The 21,561-nt window shown below is 32.7% G+C and overlaps 1 protein-coding gene across 1 annotated transcript; it reads right to left on the bottom strand.

Moving 5' to 3' along the window:
* Positions 1-7,722: 7,722 nt before the first annotated feature.
* TPS7 (trehalose-phosphatase/synthase 7) lies at positions 7,723-12,697 on the bottom strand. The gene is made up of 5 exons (XM_028053522.2): positions 12,482-12,697; positions 12,319-12,384; positions 9,737-11,774; positions 8,904-9,177; positions 7,723-8,215 (listed from the first exon to the last, which is right to left on the bottom strand). The coding sequence occupies exons 3-5, from the start codon at positions 11,725-11,727 to the stop codon at positions 7,880-7,882; spliced, it is 2,601 nt and encodes an 866-aa protein (XP_027909323.1). The 5' UTR covers positions 11,728-11,774; positions 12,319-12,384; positions 12,482-12,697; the 3' UTR covers positions 7,723-7,879.
* Positions 12,698-21,561: the final 8,864 nt, after the last annotated feature.

Below are 21,561 nucleotides of genomic sequence, written 5' to 3'. Positions count from 1 at the left end.
CTAGTTTAATATCAACTTATTGAAACTAGACTTAATTGACACACTTTTTGATATTTTCAAAGGTCATAAAATGTAATGACTATCTAATCATGTCATTGTATAAACTATACTCAAAGAATATAAAATTTAATAAAATGTTCATGTAATTTTCTTCTATCCAAGCTCACTGAATAAAATAATATTTACTTTTACTTTACATTCATTTATTTTTTTTATTATAAAATAATGATAAAATAAGAATCAAAGCAAGAACTTTAAATAAATAATTAGATAAGGATTAGAATGTTATAAATAAATATAATAATAAAAATATAAATTAAACAGAACCAATGCGTAACTGGAGATATATTAAATGAAATAAATAAAAAGGATTGGTTCATAACTATAAATGAAATAAATAAACAGGACTAGTGCATAATAGGAGATTAAATAAAATAAATAAATAAATAGGATCAGTGCATAACTGGAGATTAAATAAAATAAATAAGTAGGACCATCAGTGCATAACTGGAGATTAAATAATATAAATAAATATGACCAGTGCATAACTGGAAATAAATTAAATAAAATATATAAACAGGATCAGTGCATAACTAGAGATTAAATAAAATAAATAAACAAGACTAGTGCATAACTGGAGATTAAATAAAATAAATAATAAGGACGCGTGCATAACTAGAGATTAAATAAAATAAATAAACAAGACCAATGCATAACTTGAGATAAATTAAATAAAATAAATAAATAGGACCAGTGCATAACTGGAGATAAATAAAATAAAATAAATAAATAGGACCAGTGTATAAATGAATATAAATTAAATAAAATAAATAAACAGAACCAGTGCATAATTGGAGATAAATTAAATAAAATAAATAAACAGTACCAGCGCATAACTGGAGATAAATAAAATAAAATAAATAAACAGGACCAGTGCATAATTGAAGATTAAATAAAATAAATAAATATGACTAGTGCATAACTGAAGATTAAATAAAATAAATATAAGAGGATAATAAATGAAAATAAGTTAAATGGAAGTAAATAGAATAATATATGTGTCAAAATAAATAAAAGATTAATATAAAACCCATGAGTTTATCAAGATTAATATAAAAAGAGCTTAACCTCATTCCTCCTTACTTGATTAGTTGGAGGGACACAATAGTAATACTTCTAGAAGACCGAGACCTTTTTCAAATATTTTGCTCTAACTTTTTCTCTCTATTTATTTCTCTCTTTCTCTCTCTTCCCTTCTTTCTGTCTCACTTAACTCACATTTCCTTTAATTCTTTCTACATTTTTCTCTTTCATTTCATCCTTTTATAACCAAACCATGTGCAATTTCATTAATGCAAAGATTCTCTTTATTAATGAAGAGATAATCTTCATGCTTTCCTTTTTTTTCCCTTATGTAATCACCCTTTCCTCATTTCTTTTTCTCTTTCCTATCACATTCACACATACTTAGGTTCAAAGTGATAATTGCATGCATTAAATGCAATCTTATCACTTCTTATTCTCAGGTTCCTGTATTCATATTTTCTTCTTTTTACTTAATTTATTTATTTTTCTTTCTTATCTCTTAGATTTAACATTAGAAGATTCATTTATTATTATTTTTATTTTACTTATTCTTAATGTTTCTTAAAATCTACTTAATTTCTTTCTCAATGTTCAAACTATATCTAGATATAATACAAAACGCTAATAAAACGCATGATTTTCTAACTCTTATATTTAGAGTAAAGATAAAGTAAATAATATAATTTATTAAAAGTAGGGATGTTACACTCAAAGTTGCCCTTACCATGATTTTGTGATTGTTTGTTTTTATCAGTATGATTGTGTGTTACATGAGAGCAAAGGATTTGCAGTAGGAGTTCGCATTAGTGAGTAGTTGAGAAGGCTTAGTAGTATGTAGATAATTTTGTATATGTATATAAATGTTAGAGTTTATATTCCTCTAAAGGATTTTATGCATATTTTGTATCGAAATATTTTACTTTTTGGAGAAATATAAACTAATATTTATACTATATGTTTATGTGTTTATAAACTACTTAATTATCTTTAATGTAACTACTATATTTGGATGTTAGACAAATCAAAAAAAATCCTAAAACAATTATTTTATATGAAGATAGTGTAATAGATGCTAACATCTAAAAAATAAAGAGAGAAGTAATGATAAAGTGTATCCTTTACATATGCTTTTATGAAATCTAGACTACATATTGCATCTATTATCCCCCTACCCTACTCACCCCGCACACGCACACAAACTAACAAGTTATTATCAAATACGCTACAAACTACTAAATATTAATTTTTAAGAAATTATACCTTTGGGGATACTTAAGATTAAAATAGGGAAATATATTTTCAGAAGGCTTGAAAAGTCCTTCTCATGTTCATTTATTTATATTGATTAAGAGTTGATACAATAGGGAGATGGAAAGTCAAGAGACTGTCATAGAATACTAGGTACAATAATTAGAGATAACTCAACATTCCCCTTCAAGCTGGAGTATACAAATTGTATGTACCAAGCTTGGAACAAATAAACTTAATTCGGGGTCCCCTTAAGGACTTGGTGAATACATCTGCGAGTTGGTCATTTGATCCAACAAACTCGGTAGATATTTCTTTTGTCAACAACTTTTCACGATCAAAATGACAATCAATTTCTATATGTTTAATTCTCTCGTAAAACACTAGATTTTATGTAATGTGAAGAGCAACTTGATTATTGCAATACATTCATAGTCTGGATTTCGCAAAAATTAAGCTCTTGAATGAACTGCTTCACCCATATAGGCTCAGAAGTTAGTGACGACATTTTCCTATATTCAACTTCAACTATGAATCAGGCCACTACATTTTGTTTCCTACTTTTCTATGAAATAATGTTTCCTCCCAAGAAAACACAATATCCAATAGTGGATCATCTGTCAACAAGCGAACCTGCCCAATCTACATCATAGTACCCAAAGACTTGAATATGCTTCCTCTATCTTCATATAACAATCCTTGCTCGTGAGTCTTTTTGAGGTACCTTAGAATGCGAATGATAGCCTTTCATTGGCCAACACATGGAACCTACATGAACTGACTAACCACTTCAATTGCAAAAGATAGATCATGCCTTGTAATAGTGAGATAAATCAATTTTCCAACTAACCTTCCTGTATCTCTAGATCAGAGAATAATTCACCTTATTCTATCGTTAATTTCTGATTTGGGTCCATAGGACTATCTACAAGTCTACAATCAATCAGACATGTTTCTTGTAATATATCGAGAGCATACCTCCTCTGAGAGATTACAACTCCATCTTTTGATTGAGCTACTTCCATGCCCAAAAAGTATTTGAGGCTTCCTAGATCATTGGTTTCAAAATGTCTACATAAGTACTCCTTCAGTTGAGATATTTCAATTGTATCATTTCCTGTAATGACTATATAATCAACATATACTATTAAGTAAACACATTTACCGAGTGATGTATGATAGTAAAAGACTGAATAATTTGCTTCACTACATCTTAGCCCAAATTTTTGAACAATGGAGCTGAATTTTTCAAACCAAGCTCGTGGTGATTGCTTGAGGCCTTATAGAGAGCGTTGCAATTTGCATACCATACCATACTCCCCCTGAGCAACAAACCTAGGAGGTTGCTCCATGTAAACTTCTTCCTCAAGACTACCATGTAGGAAGAAATTTTTGATATCCGATTGATGAAATGGTTAGTGACGAATTACAGCCATTACGAAGAAGAGACAAATAGTTGTCATCTTGGCTACGGGAGAAAAAGTGTCATAATATTAATGGCCATAAACCTGAGTGTACCCTTTTGCAACTAAGCGGGCTTTGAGCCAGTCAACTTCACCATCAAGGTTGACTTTAATTGGGTACACCCATCGACAACCAATGACCTTTTTACCTGATGGAAAGGGTACGAGCTTCCAAGTATTATTATGGTCAAGAGCCTACATTTCTGCAATCATGGCTTGTCGTCATCTAGGATGATCAAGTGCTTCTTTCTCAATTTTGGAAATGACAGTAGAAGATACTGAGGATAAAAGGGAACAATAGGAAGACGACAATCTATGATAGCTAAGAAAATAATAACGGGATATGGGTTTCGAGTGGAACAATTACCTTTTCTAAGAGCAATTCTCCATCCTGAATCACCTTCACCGAGTAACATGGTATGAAACAGTGATGGAGAAGAATCTAAAGTCGAGGATTCACCATTATCTTAGATAACTGGACTATCCATCAGGGTCTTGTGTTGGAGAATATCAATGTGGGGGATAATGGTGCCGGAGGACTTGGATCACGGCTAGGATCGATAGACATTGGAAAAATCGGACTCAACCACTGGAATGGGAAAGACTTGTTGTATGATAGGAACATCTTGAATAGATGGAGAAAAGTAAGGGTCATGTTAAAAAAGGGTGACATTGGCAGACATGCAGTACTTCTTGGTTTCAAGAGAGTAACATTGATACCATTTTTGAAGGCATGAATAGCCTAAGATATCAGAATGGATAATAGAGAAACTTTGAATTACACCTTGATTGAGACCCTTTTGGAAAGGTAGATCTAACATGTTTTTCTAGTTAACATGATTCACATTTTAAGGTCTGGAGACCACTAAGGTCAAGACACATTTTTTTGTTAATTTTGACAAATGAGGATGGCCAAGCCAATCATATAACATTTTAGGATTAGGAGCAACAACACAAGACATACGTGGACGAGATCCAAGAAGGTATAATCCTCAAGTTTCATATCCTTCTTCAATTTTTCTTCCCGAACCACACTCTTGTATAACAAAAGATTTGTTATCACAGGTTATTGAACAATTTAAGGTTTTGGTTAGTTGATTGAAGGAAATTAAATTGAAAGGACAATTAGGAACAAAAAGGAAAAAATTTAGGTTTAAGGAGGGAGACAAGGAAACTTGGTTAACTCCCTTTGAGGAAGTTCTAGATCCATTTGAAAGGTTAAAATCTAGTTTTTCTTGAAAGGAAATGGTTGAGAACAAATAAGTATTACCAGATATGTGATCAGAAGCACCATAGTCAATTACCCATGAATTGTGACCCTCCACAGATTGAGAAATGCAAGCGACTAATGTGCTTGGATTTTGAGAAGTCTGTGCCAAGCTATTATACTTCAATCAGATGTACCGTCGGTATTCATCCTCAATGAACTTGGAGTGACAGTTTCAGCCTTCGAGACATTGGTGATTTTGGAAAGAAAACCATGCAAGGAGTGAGTGTGATCAATTCTCTTAAAGTAGGTGCATTGAGGACGTCCTCGACCTCCATGTCCTTCTCCTCTAGTGACACGCTCTCCTCTTCCTCGACTGGATACCATGATAGAAGGTTCCACTAGAGCAAGAGCTCATGAGTTTGAGGTATTGGGACACGAATCAAGCATGTGATCAAGGTATCCATGGAATGGACCTCATGAGTGGTCAAAAGTTGATCGCTGATACAATTAAAGTCTGGATGTATAGCACAAAAGATCATCACCATATAATACTTGTCAAGTTTCTTCTTTATTTCATCTAAAGAGTTGACTTCCAAGAACATTCTCAGTTCTTCCACAGCTGATTGGGCTTCATTCATGAAGTAGACCATATCTTGGTTGGTCATTTTTAGAGATGCAAGCTTGTTTGTTGAATCATAGAGGCGTTGGATATCATTAACATAGATGTTCTGAGCCCTTTTCCGAAAAGAGTGACATGTTTTGAAGGGTTGGAGGGACATCAAAAGTCTTGGTTCCACCAATTGCCACAATAGAGCACACAACAGGAAATCTGCCTGTTTTCATTATTTAACTTTTTCAGTATGTACATGGCTTCCATCTTTCTCAAGGTGGTCGTGATGATCTTGACCAAGAAACCACATTTTGACGACAACGAACCAAGATAGATAATTTTGGTCATTTAGTTTATCAGAAGTAATGCAAAGGCTTCTAGAGAATGAAATATCACTTCAAGCACTTCCAATGGCCATTTCAGATCAAGGGGACAAAAGAAACTAAAAACAATTAGGACTTGTAAATGCCCTAGGGAGACTTCTGCAAGTGTGGCTTCTGGACTTCATAAAAATGGAGTTTCAAGGGTCAAAATAGAGACAAAAGGCCCCGACGACAACAATGGAGGTGGCAGAGTGACGTTTCGAGCAATAGATGGCAGTGTGTGGCACATGCCTATTCGTAGTGAGCAGAGACGAGGCACGTGGTGGCGCATGGACCGGAATTTGGTTTCGTCATCGGGGGTAGCTATCGCTCGGAGCGGCGCTCCAAATATGGTGGTTGCTAGACAAAACTATGACGGTGGCCGACGACAGACGACGATAAATAGTGGCGAACAACGGGAAAACAGTAGAGAACAATGGTTGACAATGTTAGACAATTAAAAAAACAGTGAGTAGCTTCAGATAGTGATGAATCGAGCTAGACAATCATAGACATCAATGACTAATGGTGGACAGTCGTAAATAGCTGTAATCGATGGTTGTGGACAAGACAAGAAAGAAACTAGTGTTGGATGGACCCATTATGATACCAACTTAAGATTAAAACAGAGAAATCTATTTTTGGAAGACTTGAAAGATCCTTCTCATGTTCATCTATTTATATTGATTAAGAGCTGATATAATAAGAAGATGGAAAGTAAAGAGACCGTCCTGTTCGGTACAATAATTAAAAATAACTCAACACTCCACTCCCTACTAAAGTCCTGCTTAGTACACTTAACATATTTCATTATTCCGACATGAGTAAATTAGAAATTTCAAAAAATGGTGACATTATGATATTTTAGAAAGAATTTTACAGGATTAAAGCATAGAATGAGAATTTTAGGCTGAAGATTTGTGTATTTTGATAAAGAAATGTTTAGTATCCAAAGGATATAGAAAAAGACTTTTCAACTTTTTAAGTAAATATTTTTTTTTACTTCCTAATTTTTAATACGTTTGCATATGTTCCATGGAAAAATAATTTTACTGAATCTTTGGTATTGTGTGTGAAAAAACTTTAAATCGTCACAAGACGAACATAATCAATAATCTTTACTTTCTCTTATTAAACGAGATTTTTCACTTTACACCTTATGAAACTTGGAAAAACCAGGTGCATAAAAATCCTATCCACAATTAAATGAAAGTAGATACACCCACTCCTTCATCATCCTGTGGATATATTCCTACAAATTGTTAAAGTGGATAGACAATTTAATGCTGCCACCGAATTTTAGGCTGTTCAAAATTCTTTTGAAGAATTTTCCTGTACCAATATTCCCAGGAATTTAATGTTCGTCAAAGTTCTGTCATACTTCATTACTCCAGCCGTAAAAGGTTGAAATTGAGTTTTAGATCATGTGACTAACAAAATACCTTTGCATAATATTTCTTATAATAGAAGTCCAAGTTGATTTTTATTCAAATTTTCTAAATGGCACTAAAATTGAATAAAAAATAACTCATACTACTTACTATATTCCACGCTTCTGGTATAACTGGTTTAATTTTAGGAACATCTCTTTATAAACTGTGTTCTGAGAAATCAAAATCTAATTTTGGAAAGCAAGAATTCCACTATTTTCTTCCTTTGTTGTAGGACATAAAAACCAAACTAACATATTTGTCTGCTGCTACACCACAACCAACCAAAGTTATGAATAACGGGAACAGAAAATAATGACGGGATTCTCCCAAAAATATATGTAATATATAATAGAAGAAAGAAAAGCAAAAGAAAGAAAAAAATTATGAAAACATACTCTGCAAACGCCCCAAATGTCACCACGAATATTACATCCCAATTGAAAAAAAAAAAAAAAAATCATGATCATCTAAATCAGAGAAACCTGAACTTGCCTCCGAGAGGAATCCACAGTTTCTTGTATGCAGGGTGAAGAATCTGATTCTTCGGCCAAAGATTCTAGCATGCTTGTTACCTCGGTTGTATCATCCAGATAATACTTTGCTTTGCTTGGCTTTTGTCCAACCGTGCAAGCAAAGACAGAAGCATTGGGGGCAAGAATATTCCTTGAGATTGCACTACTAACTATTTCAAACATGTCCTCATCTGATCTGTCATCACCAACACACAGCACAAAGTCAGCCTGCTTGCCTTTACCGTCCATTGACGAAAATATCCTTTCGGCCACCAAACCTTTGCTCACATCCTGCAAACACAAACACCCAAATGGAATCAGATGAATCACTGTCATTTCCCCTAACCAAGGGTGGCACAACTGTTTAAGCAAATATCAAATCATTTGTAAGTTCATGGCAAAAGATTACATAAAAACCACCAGCTGCTATGCTTGCTATACACAACCGACGAATTCAATATTCCAGTTGAAATTTTAACCACTGAAAACCCTTTCAGAAGCATCAATTGTTTCCAAAAAAAGGGGTCTTGTCAAAACAGAATATCAGAAATATGAAAGAGAATATGTGAGATTTGGAAAGACATGGACCAGGTTCTATCTAAAGTCCAGCGGAGGGAAAGTTCTTCGTCAACATTCCTTCCTTCGGTTCCAATAACTATTTATTTACCACTTCTTTTTAACAATTAATGGCACAGGTAATACTAATGATACTATTGCAGAAGTCTTAATGAGCTTTCAGCATTTCACACAAACCGTATTTAACAAGACAAAATCTTAAGGTTGACTCCTACTTCACATGCCAAATCAACAGGTTTTTTCCTAGTGCCAACAAAAAATATGAAAGCAAAACAAACAAATTTAATGCAGCACATTACTTTTTAGGGCATGATACAACTCAAATATCCAAACTCAGGAAAGTAGCATTTTAGAAAGGAGATTCTGAAAAGGCTCATTTTCTTCTCAAAGAAAGTATATATACCTGTGGTTTTACTTCAACAATAAACTGGCCACTCTTCACGGCAACAGGCTCATTGGCCAAAACACTTTCTAGATGATCTAACATTTCCTTAGCCTGAGAAGATCCAAAACCAAGGTCTGCATCACGGTACTGCCAGACTAAAGCACTTTCTTTTCTTTCAATTGAGGAGCCATCAGTTGCCTCAGTATATAGTTTCATCACAGGTTCAGCTATCTGCATCCATCCAAAGTCGGAGGACTTACCACAAATTTCCCATTCTCCATTGTGGCCCCATCTGAATAAAACAACTTGTTTAGTATAGAAATTGCCATGTTACCAAATCAGAAAATGCAGGACAGAATTTAAGGACTTAAAATCAAGAAAGATGAGAATCTATATGTTAGTTAAGTGCAGAAATTTTGTGAGAAACATTTTCAGAAACAAAATACCACTCGACGGGAATTTCTTCCAGGCATGGCTTGTCAGAAGCAAATATGTTCTCAGCAACAATTTGAACTACATAGTGTGACTTACTAACAATACTTGGAAAACCCAATATAAATATGTTGTAATATTATATTGTATCTGTTAAATTAGACTTTGGAAACACTTTGACCCTTGCTTAATGGGCCTTGGTCAACCTGAGAATAAAACAAAATTACAGTAACCTGATTTATTCAGACAAAAAATGGCACTTTACAACTCTACAGCATACATTGTATGATGAAGATTTCTAAGATATGTTTCATATGAAAAGTACAATAACCAATCTCTGGAGAGTTAATATGAAGCAAAACAGAGAAATAGCTGACATTTCAGACAGAGAGAAAGAGAGAGAGAGAGAGAGAGCAGACCTCAAGAAGTACCCATGTTCTGCAGCAATTCCAAGTTTTTTGCAGGGAGTAAACCACTCACTTAAGCTCTCTCTCCCCCTTCCACTAACAATGAAAACAATATTTTTTGGGTCTGCACTAAGTGATTCCATAATAGACAAGACCTCCTTGCTTGGACTCTTGTTAATGGAGTTCTGCGGCATCACAGTACCATCATAGTCCAACAAAATTGCCCTACTCTTTGACCTCTTGTAAGCTGAGACCATAGCATCAATTGAGAGCTTTTTAAAATTAGGATCAAGTGCCACAACTCTAAATCCAAAGCTAAGACCTATTCCCCAACATCTCTTCCTTAGAAGATCTGTGCAAGCCCGCTCCATGTCTTGCAAAAAACTACGTGACCAGTAAGCCACATCATGGGTGCTGACATACCGGTAATGCTTCTCATGCCGCAACTGTTTCTCCCCATCACTCATTGAGATGGCCTCATTCATTGCCTCTGAAGTTGCTTCAACATTCCATGGATTGACACGGATTGCCCCACTAAGTGATGGAGAACACCCAATAAATTCTGATATCACCAGCATACTCTTCTTTGGGTCACTGGCATTGGAACATGATTCAGAATCAGATATTCCCTGTCTACAAGCAATATATTCATAAGGAGTTAGGTTCATTCCATCCCTTACAGCTGTGACAATAACACACTCAGCAATGCTGTAATAGGCAATTTTTTCAGCAATAGATACTGCTCTATCTATAAAAACAATAGGTTCATAACCAGGCCGCCCAAACACTCTGTTGATCCTGGTGCAGCTTTCTTGTATTTCAGCATGTATCTCTTCCAGATGTATCCCTTTCCCTCTAGCAGGATTAACTATTTGGACCAGAACAGCTCTTCCTTGCCATTTGGGATGCTGTCTGAGCATCTGCTCCATCGCCAAAATCTTCAAATTTATGCCTTTAAAAATGTCCATGTCATCAACACCAAGTAAGATGGTTTTCCCTTGGAATTTATGTTTGAGCTCCTTAACCGTGGTCTCCTCAACTGCCATTCTCATGACTGAATCAATCCGACCCATGTGAATCCCAACAGGCATAATCTTAATACTGATTGTCCTTCCATAATACTCCAATCCTAAATAACCCCTCTTAGACTGATACTCCAGACCCAACATACGACTGCAGCAGGAAAGGAAATGACGAGCATAGTCAAAGGTATGGAATCCGATGATATCAGAGTTCAGCAAAGCTTTCAGTATCTCTTCCCTTACAGGAAGAGTCCTGTAAATCTCTGAAGATGGAAAGGGGCTATGCAGGAAAAATCCCATTTTAACCCTGTTAAAACGCCTTCTTATAAAAGTTGGCAGCACCATCAAATGGTAATCATGAATCCAAATGTAATCATCCTCAGGGTTTATTATTTCAACTACCTTCTGAAAAAATAGCTTGTTTGCTAGCACATAAGCTTCCCACAAAGTGCGATCAAATCGATGGCTTTTGTCTGTTGAAAATGGTAGCATGTAATGAAAAAGGGGCCATAATTGCCTTTTACAAAAACCATCATAAAATTTTGCCAAAACGTCAGCAGGTAAAAAAGTCGGAACACATTTGAATTTATCCAACAAATTCTGAGACACGTCATCCTGTTCTGCTGGATCAATATCAACGCGTAAGGAACCAACATAAAGAACTTCCATATCATCCGGAAGTCCATCCTTAAGCTGTAAAAGTAACGAATCTTCATTCCAACTGAAAGACCACCCTTTGTTGTCCTCTCTTCGCTTTGCCTTCAATGGTAACTGGTTAGCCACAATGATCATTCTATCCGTAGTAATTGTCGACGGGTTATCAGAGGAAACACTAACTGCCTGATCATCATCTACCTCAGTGAGAAACCCTGGAACACTCATAACCCTCGGCATCCGCCTCCTTTCCCTAGTCTCCCTCCCCATTGCCGGGAAATTCCCAGAGGCCAAATCTAAAAGATTTGTATACGATCTGGACATCATCTTTGCGCCTTCCTAAATAATACCCAATTCCACAAAACTCCTTCACTCTGCAAAATCAAAGAAAACAACAGCAAACAAAAACCCATTAATCATTGAAGGCACTAGAACAACCTAACACATAGCCTTAAAACACACACACACACGCATTCTCATACATCAACACGTGAGAACTGGATTCATTAAGTGAAAAATAACGAACTGTACAACAACACATACATAGTTTCCTGGTGGCAAATAGTTACCACTATACCAAAATGCAGACACATCACACACACGCACATGGTAATTCCGGAACACATATTCCAATCTTAGATACTATGCAAAAGCCCCAAATTCTTGACCGCCAACATAGGTTACATCACATTGAGCACAGGAACAGACACCCTTTACAAGGGTTTCCAACAAAATTAAAAAAACCCCATTATTCCAACAAAACTTAAGCGATTTTCCGACACAAAGGGATCGACGAAAATCCTACCCGATTAAAGAACCAAACAGAAAAACAAAAAAGACGCCCCTTTTATTGTCAAGAACAGAAAAGGGAACAACACATGAAAATTGAGAAAAGGGGGAATTGAAATGATAGCAGACCTTGTTCGATTGAAGCAATGACAAGAGAAGAAGAGATTCCTTATTGGCAACAGTAGCAGGTTGGAACTGAAAATTAATGGGAAAATTTAGAAAAATAATCCAAAAAAGGAAAAACTAGGGTTTCCTTATTTACAAGATCTCCCTCCTCTTTCTCTTTCTCTACCTCTTCTCCCTCTTTCTTTCTTCCTTCTGCTTCTTCTGCTTTCAGCCCGAAACGAATTACGAATTAGGAAAGCGTTATAGTGAAAATATAGAAACGCAGATTCACAGAATTAATATAAAATTTCACAAACCGAATATTAACTATTTAATTAATTAATTAATACACATTCATAGGAACTGAGGTGAACGCAAAATAATGAAATATGTCCAAGTTTTTTTTAAGTTTTAAAAATATTATTTGTCTCTCTCTCTTTTAATTTTTCTAAGCACAACAAAATCGTGGCCTCTTATCTACAGGAGCGTACGGTGGCGCCATGCGTGCAACACGCTGGTGTGACAGGCCAATGGGAGGCCGCGTTACCTTACGCGTGGCCAATGGGAGTCGCGGTGAGGAAGCGAAGGTGTAGAGCAAGGTGAGATTAGTGAAACTTTATAAGAAATTGGATAAGGTTGGGTTGGGAAGTGAGTGGAGCGAAATGCCAGCTGGCAACACCCGGAGAGAGCATTGACCACGCGCTCTGCACGTGCTACGGACCTAACGCGTACTCGCAGTACGTTGGCGCGTCACTGTGTTGCACCCACCACGCGGACAAGGGTAAAAAGGGAAATACAGAAGCAAGAAAAAAATGTGAGAAGTGGAAAATCACCGCAGAGAAGAAAAAAGTGAAATACTAATAACTATACATGACATGAACCTTTAACGTAATCATTCAACTTTTATTCTCACTTTCTATCAGTTTATCATTTAATTCTAATTTTGTTTCTTACATTTTAGACTAATTCTTCTATCAATATGAATATTATTTATAGTTTTCACTATTTAAAACATTTACACTGAACTAGATGAAGTATTATAAATAGTAAAGCTGTTCACTAATTTATATTTTCGGAATGAAAAAGTTATCTTAATAAATAATATAGTGAGGTAATTAATTTTTTCTTCAAAAATTAATTAATTTATAATTTTTAAACTAAAAATCGTAATCATTTTAGAATGTAAGAGTGATATTTAACAAAAATATTGGTGGACTTTATTTATATTATACATTTAAGTTCTTACAACTAAATAAAAATAATAATTAATGTGTATATTAAAAAATCTCACTTTTTTCAATGAATGTATTATTTTTACATTCTATAAAGACAAAGATTAAATTAATTTATTTATTAATTTTAAAATAAATAATTAATATCTGATGAGAACTAATAATGTTAATCGATTTGAGACATATCCTAAATCTAAAAATAAGTTAATTATATTTGAGACATATTTGAAAAGAAATATTATTTAGCTTTCAAAAGAATGGAAAAAAGAAGATAACGAAAAAACTAAAACGAAAGCAAATTTAGCAGTAAAGAGATTTTGTAGTTATTTATTACAAGGAAAAATAACAGAAAAGCTGAAAATAAGAAAAAAAAAGTGTAATTACAAAAATATTCAAACATTATAAAAAATAGTAGTTAAAGCCGGATTGACCACCACCACTTCAAAACGGTTTATTAAGAACTAGTCCATTATCCAAACAAAATAGAACTCTAATAAATATTAATATATATTATTTTTAGTACAATAATAAAAATGTTTTATTAAATTTATTTAAATTTGAATAACAGTCAGGATAATCGAACATTGGACTTTTACTAGTTGCACTTATATTTATTAAAAAAATTAAAAAATATTTTATAATTAATTTTTCATAAAATTATTAAAAATTTACAAATTTTCGAAAGTCATAAAAAATTATTTGTAAATTATTATTAACTTTATTTTAATTATTAAAAAACTCGAGTAAATTAAAAATAAACTTTAAGAATTTTTTTTCTCTTAAAAATAGAATATATCATTATTTATTGAATTGAATTAACTATTTACTAAAATATAACTGTAATAATATATATTTAAGAGAGATACTTGAAAAGTCTTATTTTATACCTTTTATTTGCATCCATCTACAACTATATTACATGGCAGCATCACCACTAAAATCACTACAATGGTTGAAATTTTACTTGTTTAGAAAAGGCATGAATTTAAATCGCTTTATGGTCATTATAAGAAGAAGAAAAACTCCATGAAAAGTTACCATTTGATATGTCTCAAAAATTCTGAAACAAATAATTTGTCTTGTGACCCACCAAATGTGATGGCTCAACTTTAGTTGCACATGCTCTGAAAGTTGGTAACAATAAAATACTCTGCCATTCTATCTTCAAAACGTGCACATTTGGTAAAAATAATAAATTTAGGGTCACAAATACCTAAAATTTTTACCATTTTTGGAGTACACCAAAACACCCAAAAGAATAGTTGGCTTGGGAATTAGGATTATACCTTTTACTTGTTCAAATTTTGAAGGACTTCAACAAAATAGGTTAAATTCGTATCCATCATGCTATGTAGGCTTTTATTAGAAATCAATCATAAGAAGGGTATTGACCCAATGACCCTTTGAATATGGTAGTCATAGCCCTAGATTTATGATTGTGTGCCCTAAAATCACTTTTATGATTGTTAAATGTGAAAAGGGGTGACGTAGGTCTATCTTCTATAGACAACAACATGTAAGTTAAAGTCAACAAAATGAAGAAACATGAAGTAATAAGATCCTTCTACTTTGTTTATTATAGACCAACATGTCACATTATTAAAACTATTCCTTGTTCGTGAATGACATAGGAATAATGTGAGGTTTATTTGATTTAGATAATTATGATGAAAAGCCTTATCATCTTTTCACATAAAAACTAGAAAAAGAAGGAAAAAGGGTATTGTCATTGACAATGAAATAGCGTGCCAACACAACAACGTAATTCAGAAGTAACAACCCATGCCATAAACTATATTTAAATGGAAATAAAAAATATTGTTCTTGGAATAGCTATTCACACTTTTTCTGCAAGGAGATTGCAATTGTGTACCACCTTCTTTTTTATAATTTAGGTTAAAATATCTTTTTAGTCCTAATTTTTGTCAAATTTTTTCAAATAAGTCCCAATTTTGGTTTTATGTTCAAATAAGTCTTAATTTTCGTCAATTTTGTTCAATTGGGTTCTTTTTTGCTAACACCGTTTAAATTATTAACGGCCATGAACAGTGACTACCACGTGTCACTTCGTGATTTTTTTGAATTTTTTTATTTTTATTCTTTGAATTTTTTTATTTTTTGAATTTTTTTAAGGTTTTTTTAATTTTTTTTAAAATGTACATGTGTCAACCCAGTAGCGTGCCATGTGTCACTTCGTGGTTTTTTTTATTTTTTAAATTTTTTAAATTTTTTTTAAAAAAAAAATTAAATGTTCACGTGTCAACCCAGTAGTGTGCCACGTGTAAAAGTCAATGTTCTATATTCAATTTGGTCCCTATATTTATTATTTTTGTTCAATTTTTGTTAACATTAACCAATTTGGTCCCTATCAAAGATGTGATCAAATTTAATTTTTATATCAAAGTTATAATGATGTGAATTTTAATATATTATATAAAAATATTTAATAAAAATATAAATTTTAATATAAAAATTAAATTTAGTTTCAATTTGGAGAGGGACCAAATTGATTAATTTTAACAAAAATTGGGACTCAATTGAACAAAAATAACAAATATAGGGACCAAATTGAATATAGAACATTGACTTTGACACGTGGCACGCTATTGGGTTGCCATGTGGACATTTTAAAAAAAATTTAAAAAAACTTCAAAAAAAATTCAAAAAAATAATAAAAAAATTCAAAGAAACCACGAAGTGACATGTGGCACGCTACTGGGTTTGAAACGTGGACATTAAAAAAAATTAAAATAAATTAAAATAAAAATTTTAAAAAATTCAAAAAACCCACAAAATGACATGTGGTAGTTACTGTTCATGGTCGTTAATGATTTAAACGATGTTAGCAAAAAAGGACCCAATTGAACAAAATTGACAAAAATTGGGACCTATTTGAACACGAAACCAAAATTAGGACTTATTTGAAAAAACTTGACGAAAATTGAGACCAAAAAGGTATTTTAACCTATAATTTAAAACAAATCACGCATTGGTTTGATTTAAAAAAAAAGTAAATGAAAGTTTTTCGTTGTTTATGAATGAATGCATGTGTAATAATTTAGCTTTTGGAAGAATAAAGATTCTTATTTAATCCAGGATTATGTGATAATTAGGTCATATATATGAAGTTTTATGATATTGATTTATAAGTAAGATATAATCACAATTAAGATGGGATTTTTAACAACGATTAAAAAAGCTTTCAAAAAATCGGTTTTAGAATTGGCATTAATTAGAATTTGGCATGAAAAGTGATGACGATGGCGTCCAACAGTGTTATCATTTAATAGTTCCTTTTAATGTTGCTGGTTTAGTGAGCGACCAATGACAATAACACTTTGAGTAGCATGACTAGTGACGACGATTCTAAATGTGTTAGCAACTACGAGTTTCAATGACGATGATACAAAGACTAACGAGAGAGGAAAATACTCCATGCAAATGCGAAGCGAGCCCATGTAGTAAGAACCTTGATGGCAAGACGATCTCAAAGCATCGGTGGTATAACACCCGACTAGCTTGAAGGTGTGACATGCGGTGAGCTCATTACTATAAATTTGTTGAATAGTGACTAAAATCAATGACCGAAAAATATGGTCACCATTAGTAACTAAACCAGTAACTAATTATTATTTTATGTAGTTTAGTGATTGAAATAGTGACTAAATTTTCGGTCACAAAAAATCAATCACTAAATCAATGACTATATTACTTGATTAATATTATATATTTTTTCAACCTAATTATTTTCCCTTATAAAAATTTCACTCAAATTAAAACATTTCGCCAAATGAAAAACCTATGTTCTTGCTCTTCACATTCTTCTCATATAGTGCAACTCAACATACTCCATCGTGATTCAACTCGTGAATCACCCTACAACCATTGCAATCGTGTCGATTCTTTTGTGTTTGTAACTCTCATGTGTTAGACAACCTTATGACAATGTTAATTCTATAAAGGAAAATACTTCTACAAATAATTTTTTTCTTAGCCTAAATATATCTTTGGGTGTTTCAGATTGTGTCGCTCCTGCTTACAATAGGTTTAGGACATATTAGCTTTAACTCATATCGGGTTCTCTATTATAAATAAAAAAAGGTAGCATAAATCTACAGTATTTACTACAATAATTTAATATCTAAGAGCTAAATGTGAGCAATAAATATGAGGTTCTAATATTTTTTTTTGTTAGTTGTAATTATCTAATTTTCATCTTTATATTTTGTTGTGTTTGAATACATATATAAAATTTAGCTTGAGATCCTGTTAGCTGTGGCAATTTTACCTAAGCCAAACTTCAGGGCCCAAATTGGAGATGACATAAGCCTATTTAGAGGCATGTTGCTTGGATTGTTTTTTCTACCTTTAGGACTTCAATCGACATGAATGTTAATATGATTACCATTTATGGTGTAAGTAGCATGGGTATTGTTAGACCTGGAAAAATTAAATAAATAAATAAATATTTATTTAATAAATGTGACGACGGGAATCCTTAAGTTAATTAATGTGGAGAAAGAATACAAGGAATAATATTAGCTTAAGTGGTTAAGAGTACTTAGTGTTAAGAGAACTTGGGTTCAAGTTATGTGTATGTCAATTATGTATTAATTTGATTGTTTATTATTTTTAATAAAAGAATGAACCCTGATGAGTGATAATATAATCCTAGATGTATAAGAATTATCATGAAACATGAGTTGGTTGAATTGGTTGTGCACTTACTTTGAAATTGTGTGGTTGTGGGTTTGAATCTTAGGGGATGTGAAATAGGTTCTTTTAGCCAAATCTTTTTTTTGGCATGAAGGAGAATGGTCAGAAAACTCTAGCCGTCATAGGAGCAGTTGGAAGGTTAAGAAACCATGTAATGGTCCTTGAATGAACATTAAAGTCCTTTTATTTAATTTTCATTTTTCTATGCCATTAATCCTAATTAAGGTAGTTAAGATCATTTTTTAGATAAGAGAGTAGATTTTAGAGACTACCAAAGGCCAAAGGGTGAGGGGTTGTGGACTGAGTGCGTAAACAGGGCTAAGAAATGCTGGTGCGTGCTCTTGAATGGACGCCTTCGTGGAACAAAATCAACTCTAGGAAATTTTGTAAGTTAAGCAAGGGAAACTAGTTTAGGGGAGCAGTCATTTCCTATTTAAATGATATTATCTGCAATTGCGTTATATATTGATTCATGAAAGCCTTCTCCTAAACCAAATTATTTTATCGTTTAACCTCCTGATGTTTGTTGTATGTGATTTTAGAGAAAGTATGTGTGTGCTTATAGTTTCTGTCATATTGAGTTCTATTTTTGATCCCATCACTGTTATGATTATTTTGATTATTCTTTTTGGTATTATGTGATGTTTAAAGTTTTTCTTCTAAATACGACACACTTATTATTATTATTATTATTTTTGTTATTATTTATTATTATTATTTTATTTTACAATTATTATTGTTATTATTATTATTCTTATCATCATCATCATTATTATTAATTTATTTTACTAGTATTATTATCATTATCATTATTATAATTATTCTTATTCTTATTATTTATTTTATTTTATTTTATTTTTATTATTACTATTATTATTATTTATTGTTCTTGTTATTTTTTTTATTTTATTTTACTACTATTATTATTATTAGTATTATAATAATAATTATTATTATTTGTATTATTATTATTATTATTATTATTATTATTTTATTATGATTATTATGATTATATTATTTTATTATTATTGTTATTTTTATCATTATTTTATTTTATTTGTGGTTTTATTATCATTATTATTATTTCATTATTATTGTTTTATTTTATTATTATTATTATTATTTTATTGTTTTATCTTATTAGTATTCTTATTTTATTATTATTGTTTCATTTTATTTTATTATTATTTTCATTATTTTTATTTTTATTTTATTGTTTCATTTTATTATTATTATTATTATTATAGTTGTTATTTTTATTATTATCATTATTACTATTTTATTGTCCGTACGATATTTTGGGACAATTGTTATGTGTTCTTCTTAGTTTGTATATTGTTTGGTTGTCCAGGATTATGTTGAGTATAACACTTTGTTTTAATGGTTTTATATGAATTTATAAAGAGATAAATGTGTGCTTATACTTGAATGATGCATATGAGTTGTGATCTTATAAATTTGAGTATATGAAGTATATGAATGGTATTTTGGTTTATGAATGTTTGAGAATTGAATAGTTGGATGCTAGGAACTGAATTAGAGTACCTAAAACCAATAATGTCACATTATTGGTGTAGCACCTGGTGGTGTAGAGTGAATTGTCAAGCGATAGCAAGAAATAGGGAAGCCTTGTGTGTCGTGGTGCTCGACGGTGTTGTGGAACCGCCAAGCGATCTACGCTACCATTTCGCTTGGTGGCGCTTAAGTTGCGCCACATGATAGTGCAAGTGGCAAGGTGCATTTATGATGTGTTTTGCATGGCTTAATGTGTTGGGTCTAGTCTGGGATATGCTTGACCATATCACGATCATGTAGGTTTGTAATTGTTGATGGAACGCGTGATTAATATGAGTGGGGAGGTTCATATTAATGATACTCTCGTGTGAGGATACGAGTGGGGAGGGTTGTATGTTCCGTGCTCACACTTGAGAGTTGCTACGAGCGGGAAGGTTTGTAGTTGGATGGATCATGTGTGTTGGACTACGAGTGGGGAGGTCCGTAGAGTTGGACTACTAGTAGGGAGGTTCGTAGAGTTGGACCACGAGCGATGGTTCGTGGAAGCATTGGAATCCCTAAGACCAACTTGAGTGTGTATCTTGTATAGGGCAGTGTGTTTTTCTTAATTTCCTTTTAATGTGGTGAGATGTGGACTTGGACTAAGAGATGCTTGACTATTTCATGAGCGGGTAGGTTCATGGCTAGTGGTGAACACATGATAATATGAGTGGGGAGGTTCATATTATGATGCTCTCGTGTGAGGATACGAGCGGGGAGGTTCATATATTTCGTGCTCACACTTGAGGGTTGCTGCGAGCGGGGAGGTTCGTAGTTGTTGGATCACATGTGTTGGATTACGGGTGGGGAGGTCCGTAGAGTTGGACTACAAGCGAGGAGGTTCGTAGAGGCAGAACCACGAGCGGACAGGTTCGTGGAAGCATATATATCATGGGTCCATTGTTAAGAAATTGTGAGTTGGAAACCTTAGGGTAGTAAGGTTTCTTGGTTAAGCATTGCCTGAAATAAAGTAATTTGGGCTAAACTTCTATGTATTAAATTATACGTTTATATTGTTACATGAGCTCACTCTTTTTGTATGTATTTGGCAATGATCGTGTAATTCGTTACATGGGAGCAAATGTTGTTTCAAGTGGAGTTGATGACGCTTAGAGTCGGAGAGGGGCTAGCTTGGGAAGTTTTAAATACTATATTTGACTATTTTGTAAACATTTAGTTGATTAGTTTTGAACTATATAAACCTGGAGTTTAATTTATGGTTTTGAATTTCGAGACATTTTATTAAGGTTTTATTTTTTCTGTGTTTTGGGAAAGAACTTTGAATAATAATAGCATATTTAATATTATTTTACTATTTTATTTAAATTAGTAATATCCGACCAAGATGTTATAGATATTATTGATTTGACTGTTGTGTCTGCATATCTATTTTTCAACTTTTTGGACAAAGCATGAATGAGTTTCATTTACTCTTTATAAAGTTTAAAGCATGAAAGAGTAAGATAAAGGGAAGCTAACTCTTTGATTGTTTTCTTCTTCTTCTTTTTTATTAGTTGATTTTAATGGTTTGAATTATATTAGTGAGAGGATATGATTTTTCAACTTTTCGGACATAGCATGAATGAATGTTTTAATGGTTTAATTTTTCAACTTTTCGGACAAAGCATGAATGAGTGTTTCATTTACTCTCTATAAAGTTTTAAGCATGAAAGAGTAAGATAAAGGGAAGCTAACTCTTTGATTGTTTTTTTTTTTTTCATTAGCTGATTTAATGGTTTGAATTATATCAGTGAGAAGATATGAT

The sequence above is a fragment of the Vigna unguiculata genome, chromosome 11 (assembly GCF_037176805.1).
Source record: "Vigna unguiculata cultivar grain cowpea cultivar isolate G323 ecotype 2 chromosome 11, ASM3717680v1, whole genome shotgun sequence".
Lineage (NCBI taxonomy): Eukaryota > Viridiplantae > Streptophyta > Magnoliopsida > Fabales > Fabaceae > Vigna > Vigna unguiculata.
This window is presented reverse-complemented; position numbering and strand designations above follow the sequence as displayed.

Bases quoted from the DNA above. Each gene is read 5' to 3' on its own strand.
- TPS7 (XM_028053522.2), bottom strand. From the start codon at position 11,727: ATGATGTCCAGATCGTATACAAATCTTTTAGATTTGGCCTCTGGGAAT. The intron at 9,178-9,736 runs GTCTGCTCTCTC...TGTTTTATTCAG, and splicing joins GAACATGGGTACTTCTTGAG to ATGGGGCCACAATGGAGAAT. The intron at 8,216-8,903 runs GTATATATACTT...TTGTGTTTGCAG, and splicing joins TTGTTGAAGTAAAACCACAG to GATGTGAGCAAAGGTTTGGT.